Source organism: Equus asinus, chromosome 5 (genome assembly GCF_041296235.1).
Source record: "Equus asinus isolate D_3611 breed Donkey chromosome 5, EquAss-T2T_v2, whole genome shotgun sequence".
NCBI lineage: Eukaryota > Metazoa > Chordata > Mammalia > Perissodactyla > Equidae > Equus > Equus asinus.
The window spans coordinates 59,256,015-59,273,410 of record NC_091794.1 but is presented as its reverse complement, the minus strand read 5'-3'; the positions used below and the strand labels follow the sequence as shown (position 1 = coordinate 59,273,410).

Sequence of the window (17,396 nt, the reverse complement as noted above, 5' to 3'; positions counted from 1 at the left end):
TCAAACATGTGTGAGGGCAGGCCTCAAGTCACAAACTCTCAGGGACCCTGTGGAGTTCAGTCACAGGGACGTGCTGACTTCTCACTTTCCTGAGCTGGGCAGAGAGTGCAGCTGTGCCTGCTGAGATGCAGGAGGTAACTCTAAGGGTCCAGCTTTACGTGCCAGTCTCACTTCCACCTCCTCACCTGGCCTAAGCTTAGCCCCCACTTGGTGGTTGTCACAGCCCTGATAACCTCCACTCCTACCCCCTCCAAGGGAGCCCCAGCTGCAGCTCTGGGGCTCACCTTCTGTCTCAGCTCCCTCTCTGTCTTTGGCACCTGGACAATTTCCCTTACTTTACCGGGAACTCATTTGTATATTTAAAGTTTTTATTATTATTATTATGTAGACACAATTCTAGGTGTTTTGTGCCAGAAAGTTTTCAGTTTAAACAGACCCCATATATTGGCAGAATTTACCCTAAATTTACTTAAAAATATGATCTTTGATTCTAAGCCTGGTGAAATAATATAATTTTCATATAATACCAGGTTATGAAAAGAAGCGTATCTAAAATCAGTTTACTCCTGTCCCCCAGCTCTTTCTTATTCTAGGTTTGCCAGTTTTGCCATATTGTTTGTCATTAAAAAATACATGTTTGTAAAAGTATAGTTGCAATTCCAGAAGGATTCACGATCAAATAACTCAGAATGGACTTGGCTTCTGGAGCCATAGAATAGTTTGTCTTGGAATCACCGAGTACCTTGCTCAGCTTAGACCTATAAAACTGTGTGCAAGTGAAAAGGGAAAAAAAGTTTTCTGTACATAACGGGTTGTGAAATAAAGGCACACACAAAATGCTGAAACGATGCTCTTGCTTCACACTTCTATGCTTGCTGAACTATTTCTCTCCCTAACCCGCCTCCCGCCCTTTCATCCCTGAGGGCTACCAATTCAAGTTACAACAGCCGGTCCTCAGGGGACACTCCCAGCCCTGGTTTCCCCCCTCTTTCCCCTCTGACCCTCCTCCAATTAATCTGCTGTGTAAACCTTTGCTTTTCACTATTGTGCAACGTGCGCATCTCCCTCCCTGTCCCCGCCAGCCCCCTCCCCCAAATTCAGGGAACTCCCGTTGCCGCAGTGCCACCGGCATTACTCATTCATCCCCATTCAGACTCTCCCAGCATTTATTAAGGGCTCTCGCCTCCTGCCTCTCAGAGTCCGCGCTCCTTCTCCGCTCCCTGGAGAGCCTCTGGCCTCGTTCCTACCGCCGGTTGTGGCAAGAGCTTCGTCTCTCTCCGGCAATGCATCTCCCTGCGATTCTGTTTTGTGTTCTCTGGTCTGTAGTGTCGGCCGAGAACTCGGACGATTATGAGCTCATGTATGTGAACTTGGACAACGAAATAGACAATGGACTCCATCCCACCGAGGACCGTAAGTTCATTTTAACTGTTTCTCTGCTAACCCCAATTACATATCCACCTCTTTGGGTCTAAATATTATGCATATACTTTATAGCCAATGAAATAAGCTAAAAATTATAGTTTATTTTGCAAAAGAGAGAAGCCCTTTAGGAAAGGGGGAGGTTTCAAAAAGTTATTTCTATCACAGATACACAATGGGTTGAACCGTATGAAATCGCCGATATTTGCCTGCTCTGAGCTACATGAATGGCAATTTCATAGAGTTCAACTTAATATATACCTGCATGAGTGGTTTCTGTCATTCTCAAGATATTTACACACTGTTTTTCGGAGGTGTCCTTAAAGGGAAGGGGGTTGCTGGGGATGGGCTGTAACCTGGGGCCGCCGAGGGAGGTCAGCTTTTTACAAAGAGCACCCAAGGAAGGCCTGGGCGGGTCGGTAACGTGTGTGTGTCCCGCGCTCTAGCCACGCCGTGCGACTGCCGCCGGGAGGACTCCGAGTGGGACAAGCTCTTCACCATGCTGGAGAACTCGCAGATGCGGGAGGGCATGCTGCTGCAGGCCACGGACGACGTGCTGCGCGGCGAGCTGCAGAGGCTGCGGGAGGAGCTGGGCCGGATGGCCGGCCGCCTGGCGGGGCCGTGCGCGCCCGCCGCCCCCGCGGAGGCCGGGCTGGCCCGCGCGCTGGCCGAGCTGCAGCAGGAGAGCCGGGACGCGGGCCGGCGGCTGGCGCGCCTGGAGGGCGCGGCGCTCGAGGAGCTGCGGCAGACGCGCGCCGACCTGCGCGCCCTGCAGGCCCGGGCGGCCCCGCGCTGGCTGCCCGCAGGTGAGGAGCCCCCGCGGCTTTGTTCTCGAGCGCGCTCTGCGGGACGCCGCGGCCCGCAGTCCCCTGGGGGAAGCCTTCCCGGGGGAAACGGGCGCGCGGACCTCCGCTTCTCCACGCAAGGTCACAGAGCTCAGACGCATCACGCTAGGCAGGAAAACTGGCTTTAAAAGGTCTCCTCCAGCCCCGAGACATCCCAGAAGATAGCCGTGGACGTCACCATCATAGTCTTGAAATAGACGTCAAGGGCCCCTGACCCTGACTGACACCCGATCCTACCAGGCATTGCAGGAGCTCCCTTGACCGATCATAACCGTGACCTCTCTCACTGTCCTGCTTCCCTCCGTTAGGGATTTCCACTTCTTCTAATTTTAGCCTGTCTCTCTTTTGGGGGGAGCTCTGGTTCCCCGGGCTATTTCAGGCCCAGACTAACTTTTAGGGACGTTTTCCAGTCCCCGGGCCGGCCCCTCCTCCCTGCTGTTTCTGAGCAAGAGACCTGGGATGGATCTGATATCTCCGAGGGTTGGTGTTATTCCTGAGGGATCCCCCAGCCCCCAGAGGTCTGTTGAATTAGCGTGAGAGAGGAGGGCGGAGGATGTGCGGCTTGGGATTAACCGGTGGCTGCGGGATCCAAAGGGGAACAGTCAGGTGTAGGAGCCAGTTGGTATCTGGGCCACCCCGGGGATGGGAGGATCAGGGCCAAACAGGAGAGAGGCCCTTCCAACTAGCTGCATCTTGTCAAAGTTCATATGATGCTATTTGAATCTCCAAACACGTGTGGGCCGGAAATAATACATTTTAAAGATATTAAAAAACAAAGAGAAGATTTAGAGCCAAGTGACACTCCATTATAGGGCAAACTTTCTAAGAAATGGTGATGCAACGGTCATTTATGGTTTATATTAGAAAATCAGTGTCCTAGGTAGGAAAATATAGCTTATACTTTTCCTGAAAATCTCATAAACAGAAAACAAGTGCAAGCAATGCCATGCTTCCTTATGTTTCCAGTACAACAGCTCTTACTGCACGGGGTGGGAGGGAGAATCATAGCAGGTGTGAGAGCGTGTTTCACTTAGAATTACAGGAGTCAGACTGGAATGTCAGTTTTTTCTAAAGATTTGAGGACTGTTTATCAGTGCAGAGCATAGTTTCTTAAATATTAAGTAGGGCTTCACAGGGGGAAAAGCATAAACCAAATATACAATAGATCCACAGTGTAAGTGACAAAGAGGCAAATTATAATTCTGTGGCTATTTTAATGGATGGAATTTCTTGTCTTTTGCAAACCATGTATAATCATTTTACATATAACAAAACAACTGTAGCATTATGCTAATTTTCATCATCACTTCTGCATACTAGTTAGAGCAGAAGAAGGGTGCATTTCTGAATTCTAAAATGTTAATTTCTTATTACCTCGAGTAGTACTTTCCCCACATGCTTTGCTTTCCCCTCCCTTGTTTCCTGCCAGCTTGGCTCCTGAGGGATTCCTAATCATTCTCTGGTCGGCCTCCTAAGAACCTGGTTGGAATTTTGTTTGGTCTTTGATAATATAATCAGAAAAACCTATTAGTTAAAAGTTATTTCATGAGAAAGTTCTCATATTTTAAAGAAATATCAAGAGAATCACTGGTCCCCAAAAGAAGCCACAAAAACCCCACCAGCATGCAGTTCCCCTCTATGAACTCACAGAGCCAGTGCAGCCTCCAGAGGAAGCTGAGTCTCCAAGAGGCCAGCGCGGCCAGCGAGGGATGGTTGGAATGCAGTGCTGACCGCTGGGCTTACTGAAACAGGGCATCACTATAGTAGATTGCAGTAGGCACCTTCTTGAACTCGACTTTACTGGACGTTACCGAGAATTTTTCAATGCCCATGTATATGCTGATCTTTTGTTCCATGACCTTCGTTTGATTTAATTAACCCAGTTTGTTGATTTAAATGAACCTACCAATTTCATTTGAGAAAAAGAATCAATGCCTCTTTAAAAATTAATTTTAAAGAATCTTCAAAAATTCAAATTATTCAGTGAAAAAGTTAATAACAAAGCGTGATGGGGCCAATTTTGAGCTTTGGTATTGTAACTTCTTTTAGAGGATTTTCTGAATCTCAATATTTCTTTGTCTATTTCTAAAGGATAAGGTCCACATCTCAGTTTCTCAGGACAGAGCCTGCCCTCAGCCCCTTGCTGGTGTTTACGTTACTTCACTGCACTCTGCATGGGTGTTGGTTCCTGCAAGTTCTGTCTATTCAGCAGTTAGTCTTTAAATGCTCCGGGAGTTTGCTTTTCAAAGCTATCTTACGGCAAATCTTTTTTAGGTTGTTATAAAGTGAATACTTAGCCCTAACTTAGATTTTTTAAAAAAATTCTTTATCTGATCTTTCATACATACATGAGGTTAGCATAAAGCACAGCTCACTTGTTAAAGGTTTTATCACATCGTTTCCCAGAGACACCTGGAAGGCCTTCACTTCAGCATCTCCAGCTCCTTGACTGGACACGTGACCTGGAGATGCACTGAGGTGGGAGTTTACTGAGCTCCCAACCCCCAAGTTTGAAAGTCTCCTTCTAACTGCTCTTCAGCAGAAATATGTTCTCCACCAGGCCCCTTGGAAGCATTCACTCTTCCTTAAAGGTTTTTTATTACTGCTTAAATAGTATTTATAAACATATGGACAAAGTAAGAGTGTTTAAGCCTATGCTTGGTCTATGCAGCTCTTCTTGAGGGCTGCAGACCTGTTGCTTACAGAGTTGCAGAGCATTAGAAGGAGAAGGGAAGAGGCTTTTACAGATAGCTGTAAAGCTCAGAGAGATTATGGGACTCATGAAAAGCTGCACAGCTTACTAGTAGTAAAACAAACTGAATTTCAGCTCTTCTAGCCAAACCCGAGGTTTCTTCTACCATTAAGAAGCAAGGCAGTGTGCTGGCTAAGGATGTGGCCTCTGCAGCCAGTGTGCCCAATCTCAACGCCCAGTTTCACCCCTTCCCAGCTATATAAGCATAGCCAAATGACTTAGGGCTTTATGCCTCAGTTTTCTCATCCACAAAATGGGACTATGAAGACTATCTTTTAGGGTTGGTAGGAGGATTAAAATGACATCTGAAGTGACTAGAGCAGTATCTGGCACATAGTTAGTACTTGATGGGAGTTAGTCATCATTATTACACACTGTCGTCCTTCACAAGTGGTGTTCTATAAACTGCAGAGTTTACAAACATCTGAGAACATGTGCTATGTTAAAATGTGTTCAGCAACAACATGCCTGTCCTCGAGTTTTGTTTAAAACTGCATGTTGGCAATGGCTAAATGGGGTGAGCTAGGTCCATTGCATTCACAGATTTTTTGTTCTAGGAGTTTGGTGAAGTCAAGGAGATGGAAACAAGTTTGGCTCTAAGTTCTTGGAAATTACAGTGTCATTGTTTAAAGTTAATGCATCATTCAACATTTTTAAAAAGCTGTAACAAAGAAAATAAGCTATTTGGAGGGGGCAGTAGTTATTAAAACGCGGTTGTCATTCTGTTGTGGGTTTGGACAGCCTGGCTCCTCTGCCTGCCTTCTTCTCCATTTAGCTGCTCGCTGGTTAAGACCGCTGGCTTCCTTGTTCCTGTGTGCTTTGCTTATGCTCTGCAGAGAGCATACTTGGGGGCCCTCAAGTCATAATGTGATGCTGCCTATAATTTTCAATTGTAGTCATTAAAATGCCTAAATGCCAGAATCATTTCTGAATGAATTTATATTTTCTCTCATATTCTTCTTACTTTCTTGCTACTCTAGGTTGTGAAACAGCGGTTTTATTCCCAATGCGTTCCAAGAAGATTTTTGGAAGCGTGCATCCGGCGAGACCACTGAGGCTTGAGTCTTTTAGTGCCTGCATTTGGGTCAAAGCCACAGATGTATTAAACAAAACCATCCTGTTTTCCTATGGCACAAAGAGGAATCCATATGAGATCCAGCTGTACCTCAGCTCCCAGTCCATAGTGTTTGTGGTGGGTGGAGAGGAGAACAAGCTGGTCGCTGATACTGTGGTTTCCCTGGGGAGGTGGACCCATCTGTGCAGCACCTGGAATTCAGAGAAAGGGCGCACGTCCTTGTGGGTAGACGGTGAACTGGTGGCTTCCACTGTCGAGATGGCCACAGGTCATGTTGTCCCCGAGGGAGGAATCCTGCAGATCGGCCAAGAAAAGAACGGCTGCTGTGTGGGTGGTGGCTTTGATGAAACATTAGCCTTTTCTGGAAGACTCACAGGCTTCAATATCTGGGATCATGTTCTCAGCAATGAAGAGATAAGGGAGACCGGAGGAGCAGAGTCTTGTCACATCCGGGGAAATGTTGTTGGGTGGGGAGTCACAGAGATTCAGCCACACGGAGGAGCTCAGTATGTTTCATAAGTGTTGTGAAACTCTGCTTGAAGCCAAAGAAGGAAACTCACATTTTCAACATATGCCAGTTGGGAAGGTCTAAGAAACCTCAGTGCGTATTAAGAATGCTTGAGACTAATGAAGGAGAGAGTTAAGATCCATTTTTTATTTGTCTTGGAAAAACATTGAATACACAGTTGAAGGGAAGACGCTGGAGAAGCCTTTTGGGGATATTGTTACTAGACCTTATGCCATGGTGCTTTCAGATGAATGCTGTGTCTTTGTCAGATAAACTCTCAAATAATTAAAAAGGACTCTATTGTTGAACAGAAGGACAATTGTTTTACTTTTCTCTGGTTATTTTTGTTTTGGCCAGAGATAAATTTTACATTGGAAGAATAATAAAATAACATTTGTCGTCCATTGTTCATTGTTACTGGTATGTACCTTATTACAAAAAAATGAGGATAAAACATATTTATACTACAATCTGACGTAACAAATACAAATGTAGTTTATATGTTATAATCGAATGTCACTTTTTTGAGAAGATAGTTATATAAGTTATATTGTAAAATGGTTTTGTATTAATTTTATTAAGACTATTTTTGTAAAGCCCTACTGTAAATAAAATATTTTCTAAAACTAGCCCGTGTCGTCTAAATTTAAATTTAAAAGATGTTTTGGAGCAAATCCACACTTTTCTTTTTTCATCTAAAGCAGGCAATTAGTTTTCAGATACTAATCTATTATGTAAATAGTAATAGTCAACATTGTTAGAGACAAACTATGGAGTTGTTTAAGCTTTAGGATCCTGTAAATCATAAGCAAGAAATATGATCTTGGCTAAGTCAACTCATCTCCCTGGATTTTAGTTTTCTCAACTGAGAAATCAAGGAATTGAGTAAATAATGATTTCTAGATCTCTTCCAATGTGATGATTCTACGAGCATCCACAACTGTCTGTGCTGTGGAACATGGAAAACAAATGAATTTGCAAAGGTTCCCAGATACATGTGGCACCTGCAAGAGGTGGCTTAGGACTGTTATTTGGGCGATCTAAGAATCTGGAAAAGAAACAAGGCCTCCTGCCCTGAAAGCACACCCCATTCTCTTCCTTCTGCAGGAAGGAGAGGACGGCCAACCTCGTTCACCCTGCAGACGGGAGGTAACTCTCCGCCACACCAGTGTTCTCCCCTGTACTGGCTGTGCAGGCCTGAGGGAACAGCACAGAGCCACTTGTGAACATCAGTGGAGATATCGTACAACCGTAGAGGTGGTGTGTCCGCCTAAAGATGGGGCCTGAACAACCACAGGTCATCTCCTCGTGAGGTTTGGAGAACAGGGCCAGGAGTAATTACCAAACCACATTTTGTAACTAACTAGTTGTGTGTCCTTAGACAAGTTACTTAACTCCCTTGGGTCTTCTCAGGAAAGGGAGGGGGTTGGATTTTTAGTGCCTTTCAGCAATAAAATTCCATGTATCTAGGAGCCTTTGAGGATGCTCGTGATATCACTATAGCTTCATCCCACTCGTGAGACCCACAAAACCTGACTGATGAGTCTCTAAGAAAATCGTTCACAGTTCTGAGCTGCTGGGCCAGTCTCAGCCCCTTGGAGATGACATAATTCAAAGTTGCAGGCACAGCGGTTGTGTGCAAGGCCCTGTTTAGCCATTGTGGGCACAGCCTGAATGCTTAGCTGGAAGAAGAAATACTGGACAAACCTTAAGGGGAGATTAAGCATGCTTTCAATTCCTTTCCACATTTCAGCATGAATTAGATCTGTTCAAGAGACCCAAGATAAGGCAGGCCAAAATATATGTGAACTCATACATTGACGGCGTTAAATGTAAGGGAACTTTGAAATTTTTTTTTTTTACAGGAATTGCATGTTGAGGGCAGAGAAGAAACAGAAGAAAATAAAGTAATTCATGGGTTGCAAAACTAGAAATTTCATCTGCTACAGAAGTAAGTCTGGAGAAGTGTTCCAGAGACTTCTAACTGTTCCTTGATATCTACTCTCCCTCTTTTCCTAAGGAACAGAATTCTAGTTTTAATGGCATATATGGCCACTCCAGAGCACTATACTTTCCAGCATCAGTTGCAGCTAGGCGTGGCCATGTGACTAAGTCCTGGCTGACGCTGAAATATTGGAGATGATTGCCTTTCCCATCCTCCTTCCAACTGATTGGAATATAGTAATGACGGGAATTTCAGCAGCCATCTTAGACCATGAGATGAAATAGAACAATATTGAAAAAGCCTGTGTCTCCGATGTTGTGAAGCTGCCTTGCCAGCCCTGGGCTCCCTGCCCTGGCCTTCTTTTACGTGAGAGAAAAATATACTGCTCTCTTCTTTAATCCACTATTGGTTGTCCACCTAATCTAATGCCAATCCAGTAGAGAATTTTTTTTAATTAAAGAAACCATGTACTTTATTCCCTCAAAACACTCATTGTCTATACTTAGAAAATACTTTTTACAAATTCTCAGGAAGTTAGCTATCTGACTTTTCTTTTTACTAACTAGTAGCATTTAGTGAGCTTTAGAATACATAGTGCCAGCAAAAGGAGGAAGTAAGAAATGTGTAAAACAGAAATAAAATATCTAAAAAGAAATATCAGCAAGTTGGCTTACTTTAGCACATTGGCAAAGAGTTTCATTCACAAGAATAGCCAGTGAGGGCATTGCAATGTTGTGGCATAGGACAATTAGTGTGCAACGTGACTCAGGTTATTAGGAGGAAAAATATGTGTGGAACTAATGCATAACACTTCGTATACATGTATATATACAGTGGCACATGTGTGCTGGAAGGACCAGCTGTCCTGGTTCTCATAGGGCCATCTCGGCCTTAACACTCAAAGTCCTGTGTCCTGGGAAGCCCTTCAGTTCCAGGCAAATTGTGACAGTTTATCAACTTGTCACACTAGTACATACTTATGTGTCAGGAGAGCAATGTTTCTGCAGTGATAGTATATGAACGAAACAGAGTTGATGTTTTCCTTGTCTATTACAATATAGATTGGCTTGTAATTAAGTATTAATTACTTTAAAAAATATCAAGAACATTTGACTACTAAGTTCATACTGTAGAATTTTAGAGCTTGGTATTTACAATTACTTAATTAACTTCGCTTCAACAAAGAATTGGATCTGAAAACAAAGAAATTATAATTGATTTTTATTACCTCTCTTGTTAAATTTTATATTGAAAGCTTGCTAAGAAGCTTACTAAGGCCAAATGTTTCCAGAACTATCTTTTAGCCACTTAAGAAATAATACTCGTAAAGTTAAAAATCTTGGTCAAAGTAATTGTACACATTCACTTATATATTCCTGGATTCGGTGAACTTGAAAATTTAGATTGCTGACCCTTGCATGCAAATCTGAATGTTTTATAAATCTAGAGTGTAGAGGAAAGCTTCCTGGGCTTGGGGTCAGAAATCCAGCATTCAAGTCCTCACACCATCACCTACTAACTATAAGACTTTGGGCCTGCCAACTATGAATTTCAAATTAGCAAAGAAATTAGCTCTAATAGGACTTGCTTTCCTTGCTGACGGGTTATTATGAAGATGACATAAAAACAGTGTATAAAAAGAGCTTTCTAAACTGTACAATAATATTTGAAATAAAATAGTTAATATTAAAAATGTTTTTCCAAGTTGTTCCCAGTGGGTTAAATAGAAAAATAAGTAAACAAAAATACAAACAAATAAACAACCATGAAGATTCCCTTACATTGTGGGTAAGCCATTCCCAGAACCCAGCTCTGTGTGTTCATATCCGGACAGGCCTTACTCTACTTCACAGCAACATCTGCTGGTGGAGTCAAGCAGGTGCAAACCCGGGCAGGCATTTGACCCAAGACTTGGGGAGCAAGTCAGAAGAGGTGCTTTCCTGTTTCAAGATGTGTCTCTACTTCTTGATCCACATTTGGGTTGACTTTTCACAACACTACATTCAACACTTCCTTGTGTGTGTTAATATTCAGGTTGAATATTCTTAATAAGATTTCTTAGGAGCCCGTTTCCTGGAATACTTGATTAACAAATTCTTTCTCAACAGCCTGTAGTATGGCAGACTTACAATCTTTTCCTTTAAGAATACTTGTACCATGGGGCAGGCCTGTGGCCAAGTGGTTAAGTTCACACACTCTGCTTCAGTGGCTCGGGGTTTCACAGTTTCAGATCCTGGGCGCAGACATGGCACGGCTCCTCAAGCCATGTGAGGCGGCATCCCACACGCCACAACCGGAGGGACCTACAGCTGGAATATACAACTATGTACTGGGAGGGCTTTGGGGAGAAGAAGAAGAAGAAGAAAAAGAAGATTGGCAACAGATGTTAGCTCAGGGGCCAATCTTTAAAAAAAGAAACGGAAAAAAAAGATACAAAAACAATTTTAAAAAAAGAATAGTTGTATCATGAATTTTTAACGACCAAGTATCTCCCAGGGATTATGAAACTCCACAAATAGGTATGGTTCTGCCCTCAGTATTTTCATATGGGCCTGGCACATGGCATGTGATACTCAATTAGTGATGATGACAATGGTGATGATGGCCACAACGACGATGATGACGATGATGATATTAAGAAGAATTGTAGAAACCACGATGAACTACGGGCCCCGCCTTGTGTGAAGTGTAGCTGCTTTATCTATTTAAGCCTCGCATCCACCCTATGTGGTACATATTACTGCTGCCATAACAAATGGGGGTCAATTTTCTATCTCCATTTTTTCTGAGACAGCTCACCAATCAGTGGTTTAAATTTTGTCTCACATCAAGAAAGAAATGAGGTGAATTTATCATAATTAAGTAGACAGTCTTTTCTAGGCTTTGCCAGTAAATCGAAAAGGAATTTGGACTCTTGCTGAGACAATACCACATTTTCTTTCCAAAGACTTTCGACTTAACTTTCAAATCTTTTGAGGTCATCCTGTTACCTGTGCCAGAGGACTATGTAAAGGCATATCGATGGAGAGACGTATTTCCTTATCCTGAGCACTGATTCAGAAATGCAGAGGAAGGCACATCGCTGCTTTAGCTCTGACAGCGGTGCTGTGAATTGTAGCACAGAGTTCCAAACCCAAATCTGGAGAGGGGCTCCCCACAAGCCCTCAAGCAACCCCTCCCAGGCGCAGATACCCTCCTTTTAAGGATTTTCAATAATACTGTAAACTTCTCAGCCGAAAGATGTGCTAACTCACACTGCACTAAGCATTAGGGACGCTTTTATATCGCAGCACTGGACGCATTCTACAGAGCATCTTCACACGGCAGAGAACAAATCGGAGAACTACTCAGCACCACTGAAAAACAGCCCTCCTGCTCTGAAAAGGTTCTGGTACAAAATATTAAATTACCTCTGATATGATTTAAACAGAAAACAAATTCATTATCCAAGTGACATTCTTGTCTTATTTTTTAACTCAAGGGGAAGCATTCAACATTTCCCCCATTAAGTATAATTTTAGTTGTAGGTTTTTTGGTAGATATCTTTTATTAGATTAAGGATGTTGACTTCTATTGCTGCTTTGCTGAGACACTTCATTCTTTTTTTTTAAAGATTGGCGCCCAAGCTGACAACTGTTGCCAATCTTCTTTTTTTTTTTTCCTGCTTTTTTTCTCCCCAAATCCCTCCCAGTACATAGTTGTATATTCTAGTTATGGATCCTGCTAGTTGTGGCATGTGGAACACCGCCTCAACATGGTCTAATGAGCGGTGCCATGTCCACGCCCAGGATCCGAACCCTGGGCTGCTGAAGTAGAGCTTGCGAACTTAACCACTTGGCCACGGGGCTGGCCCCTGAGACACTTTTTAAAATCATGAACAGACTTTGCATTTTACAAAAGAAGATATTTAAAGTTTTGCTTTTTATGGTTAGGTCTTTATTCCACATGAAGTTAATCTATGCATGTTCTGATAAAGACAGTTGTCCCAGAACCACTTATTGAATGATCCATTCTTATCCGTTGCAAAGATTCTCCACCATATACGCAATTACATGTATGCAAGGACTTATTTCTTGCCTCTCTATTCTATTCCACAGGCTGTTTGGCTGTTCTTGTCCCAGTGCCACTCCTTTTTAATTGCTATGATTTTACAACAACTTGATGTCTGGTATGGAAATTATTACCTCCCCCTCCTCTCCAACAACTCGCATCTTCTCTTTCTGCAAAATTATTTTGGCTCTGTGTTCCACCTTATCTTACTTGTGATTTTAAAGTCAGCTTGTCTTCTTTCTTGGACATCTTTGTTGGCATTTTATTAAAATTTCATTGAATTTATAGATTAATTTAGAGAAAACTGACATCTTTGCTACATCCATGAACATGATTTATTGCTCCATTTGCTTATCTTTTTTTAATTACTTTCAAAAAAATTGTTTTATTCTCAAAATTCGCACACATCTTTTTCTCTAGATATCTTGTATTTTGCTACTTTAATATTTTCAATATTACATTTCAATTTATCATTGCTGGTGTATAGGAAAACAACCGTTTTCTGTAAATTGATCTCACTTCCAGGAACTTTACTAAAATTTCTCCTATTATGTTCAAGAATTGACTAGAGAGTATTTGGATTTTCTACTATAGGTAATCATATTTTTTAGAAATAATGATTGTTTTGTCACTTCCCTTCTGATTCTTATAATCAGAATTATATAGTGCCACAGTAAATAGAAGTAGACATAGTGGCATTCTTGCCTCATTCCAGACTTTATGCTTCTAATGTTTCACCATTACATATAAATGCTCTTTATATATATATATATATATCTCCTCCTAATAAGTTTAAGGAAGCTCCTCAAAATTCCTAGTTTTCAAAAAAATTTTTTTTCATGAATGAGTACTGAATTTCATGAGATGCTTTTAGTGATCACATGACTTTTTTCTGCTTTAGTCTTTTACTGTGAGGAATTACATTTTGAATATTAAGCCATCCTTGCATTCCTGGGATAAATTCAACTTAGCCATTATGAATTTTATAAAATGAGGATAACAATAGTTTCTCCCTCATAAGATGTTGGGAGAGTTATATGAGTTGAAAAACTAGTACCTGGTACAGAGTTAGCACTCAGAAAATGTTAACTATTGTTTTCTTTAAGCATTTCTAGAGTCATTTTGCTAAAATTTTTATTTGTGATTTGTGCCTCTATGTTCATAATTAAGATGGGCCTATGTTTTCTTTTCTTATATTGTCCTTGCCTGGTGTTGATATCATGGCTGTATTAGCCTTGTAAGATTAGTTGGAGAATGTACTTCTTTTTTAATTATCTGAAAAAGTTTAGATAAGATTGTAATTATTCCTTGTACATTTGTTCTCATTTGCCTGTAAAATGATGTAAGGCAGTTTTTGTTTTGTTTTTGGTAGGTTGATTTTAAAATACTATTTGATGTAGGGATAGTCAGGTTTTCTAACCCCTTTGCTCTCAAGTTCAAATCAAGGGGATACTCTGCTCAGGTGTTTAATCCTTTCTCCAAATGGAAGACCCTTTCACAATTTCCTTCTCACTGGGAGAGTTCAGAGAATACGAAGCAGACAAATGGAGTCTAGCCAATTTGAATAAAATGAATTTGTATTTACATTTAATGTAAAAGTAAATGTTCATATCTAATCATTAATAATGAGAAGTAGCAAAAAATTGGCTTGGAACTACTGAACTTCAGGGATAGACACATAAGCTCATTTGACAAAGTCTCTCATGATTGATTTAGAAGCATAAATGAGGCATTTGGTTTGGAATCAGGGACAGACATGTATAACACAAATGAAAAAATATGATCAATGGAATAATACCAACCAAGTGTAAGGGGTGGTCACCACTGGTACACCACAAGGCTTGCCTGGCCCCACGCGGTCTACTTTTTCATTAGTGTTTTAAAATGAAGTTAGAGTGATTCTGTTCCTAAAATTTACAGATGACAAGAACCTTGGAAGAACTGCTGATACATTGCGATGGAGCATCATTATCCAGTAAGATCTTGGCATGCCAAAGTAATGGGCTGAATCTCTTAAGAAGAAATTGTGAAGAGATAAAAGTAAATACTTACATAAGGCTGCTTTTTGGTATCCACTGTTCATTTACATCAATGTTGGCAACAGCCCTGGGTTTCTTTTGGGGATCTACTCCCCATCCATGTGGTTCTGCTGCAATTGACTCCCATCTTTGGCTTTGAGGGTAGCTCATGCCAGAAGCCTGGCCAACTGAGGTACTGTATCCTCTGGCAACAATCATGGATTGGTTTAGAAATGGGCATGTGGCCCGTGTCATGTCAAACAGAGACGAGGCTGGATATGGAGCTCCTTTTGCTCAACTGGTCTTCATGGTAATGTGAGCTGGAAGCAGCAGAGGCCCATAACATGGAACAGGAAAGTGAAACCAATCTACAGGAAGCAGAGGTGAGTAATTTGTTGGGATCACCATTGAGTCCTGAATCAAGCTCTGTGGGAAGTCTGATATTCTCATATACTTTTCAGTCATGTGTTCCAACGAGGTGTTCTTCCTCCTCCTCCTCTTCTTTTTTTTGTTATTGTTCTTCTTCTCCTCCTCCTCCTTCTTATCTTCCATTTCCTTTCCTTTGTCATCATCATCATCAAGCCACTTATACCTACAGTTTCTCTTACTTAAAATACTACTAATTGGTAAAATGGAATAATAATAGGACTTGTGTTATGGAATTTTGTGAGGATTAAATGACATAATTGGGATAAAGTGCTTAACGCAGTATTTGGCATAAAGAGAGCATGAAAAAAATTGTAGTCATTGTAGTTATTATAATTATTATTGTTATCATTGAATGGATGACCATCTAGTGAGGATTCAAGTGTTGCCTGGGTAACCGAGCTAAATCATGTTTAATATCCCAATTTAATGTCCCAATAAGATTCTACAATTTTATAATTCTAGGCTTGTAAAAACTTAGATGAAATCAAATAACTGAACTACTTTAGCATATCTATAGTAGTAGAAAATGGGAGAATGACAATTAGGATAATATAAGTCAAGGAGGAAGATCTAAAGAGGAGAAAACTGTAGGTAAAGAAAAAGGAATCCCAGTGATGCCTCCTAAGGCTGTCTGGCAGAGGATATATGTCAGATTTGCAGAGCAGGAAACTTACTAATTGGAGACAGCAAGATCCTTTCTGCTTTGCAGCTCTAAGTTTGATGGACTCATGTAGGTGATTGTGGAGTTTTACAGACACATCAGTCCTAAAAATCTAAACCCTGAAATATGTAGCCCCAAACTTTTATAGGTCAAATTATCATTTATTTTATGGTAATTTTCATAGTGCCAGATCAAATAAACCAAATCGTTTGTTTATTTCAAATGCCTGCAGTGAATTCGGAAAGTCTATTTTGTGCTTCAAAAGATTTCTTTGTCACTGAGAGTGCATTTCCAAAAAAAAAACACGTGAGCTAAGTTCTTGGCAGCTGCAAAGAGACAATTCAATTTTTTTTTTCGTAATTCAGTTACTTGCAAGTCTAACTATCATAGTTTTAAAATGTGTGTTGTGTTTGTAATTCCTATAAAATCTGTTCCAAATATCTAGCCAAGGTGGTGAAAAAAGCATAATTGCTTTCCTGGACTTTTAGCAAATTTAATTGCACGAATAAAGTGAAATTAGAATTTAATCCTGTAGCCAAAGAAAATGAGAAATGAATGAAACTGACTGCTAATATCAATGACAAACCTTTAGAGGGGAGCACAGGCAGAGTGATGGACTTCCACTGTCGTGGCTGAGATTCAGACATTTCCTGGCACGTGGCAGACCACTGGGTGGCTGGTCAGATGTCCAGGGGGTGGTGGTGCTAAAAACTCCTCCTTGGGAGTGTCTGGTACAGTGAATAAAACCTTAGTCCTGGGTAGGCCATAGCCATTTTGAGAACTGGAGGACTAATTTGCCACTAGCCTGACTCTTAGGTAGTTAGTGGAGCCCAGGGAAGAGAGACTTTTAGATAAAACAGAATGATGTGTTTTATTGCAAACTCAGTGATGCAGTTTTGCACTGGGAGCCAAGCAGCCCCGCTCTTGAGCCTCTCTACCGAAGTGTGACACCGAGGAGAAAGACAGCTCTTCTCCCCATCCTGCCACAGGCTGCCACATGGGGTAGTGGACTGAGGACTGGTGGCTCTTGAAGGCTCAGGCGGAGCAGCACAAAGAGACAGAGGCTGCCATCCGCGGCAGAGCAGTGTGGAGAGGAGTCCATTCCTGGAACCTCCATGATGGCAGCCACAGAATTTGCCGGGCTCAGGGTGGTGGAGTGATCACACCGCAGCATGCCATGCCAGGAAGCGTGGAGAAAGTAGCAGCCTGGGCTTGTGGACGGATCTGGACGCCTCAGGAAGAGAGCACGTGCAGGACACCCACAGAGACTCTAAGAAATACTTGGTCTGGGAGCACAGAGCATTGATGCTCAACTTGACATGTCGGGCGGTGTCAGTAAAATGTAGGCTAAGATACTCATGGATCTCGTGCATTTTTATTAATGAGGGACATTTGGGTGCTTATCAAATAATATCATATATTGTTCTCTGATCCAAAATCCATAAAACATGGTTTCTGATAGATCTAAAACAAGAGGAAAAAATACAAGACAGGGCAAATATTTTGAGCAGACTAACTTGCTCTTTCATTCAAATGTGCAATAATTAACAGAGGTGCCCCGACTTGATTTTTAATGGCAGTATTTAACACAACTATAAATCAGTCCCAAATCACATTCACATTTACGAAGTCTTTACAGGTTCTCTGCTGTATTTTACCTAACATGTTTCGCTTTTGGAACCCAAAGGAAG

General features: G+C 41.7%; 2 protein-coding genes across 15 annotated transcripts in view; one reads left to right on the top strand and one right to left on the bottom strand.

Annotated features, from left to right (window-relative positions):
• The window catches only part of VEPH1 (ventricular zone expressed PH domain containing 1), a 212,598-nt gene that overhangs the window by 143,569 nt on the left and 51,633 nt on the right, over window positions 1–17,396 (bottom strand). For 2 of the 14 annotated variants that reach the window (XM_014861913.3, XM_070509602.1), the window contains exon 5: window positions 15,141–17,169. The exons of the other annotated variants lie outside the window; for them this stretch is intronic. In XM_014861913.3, coding sequence (XP_014717399.1) covers window positions 17,084–17,169 — 86 coding nt within the window. In that variant the 3' untranslated portion in view covers window positions 15,141–17,083. Of the gene's footprint in view, window positions 1–15,140; window positions 17,170–17,396 lie in introns of those variants that run through there. 14 annotated transcript variants of the gene reach the window in all.
• PTX3 (pentraxin 3) lies at window positions 1,056–11,320 on the top strand. Its single transcript, XM_044770992.2, has 3 exons — window positions 1,056–1,413; window positions 1,869–2,228; window positions 6,000–11,320. Exons 1-3 carry the CDS (start codon window positions 1,284–1,286, stop codon window positions 6,611–6,613), a joined length of 1,104 nt encoding a protein of 367 aa, XP_044626927.2. The 5' UTR covers window positions 1,056–1,283; the 3' UTR covers window positions 6,614–11,320.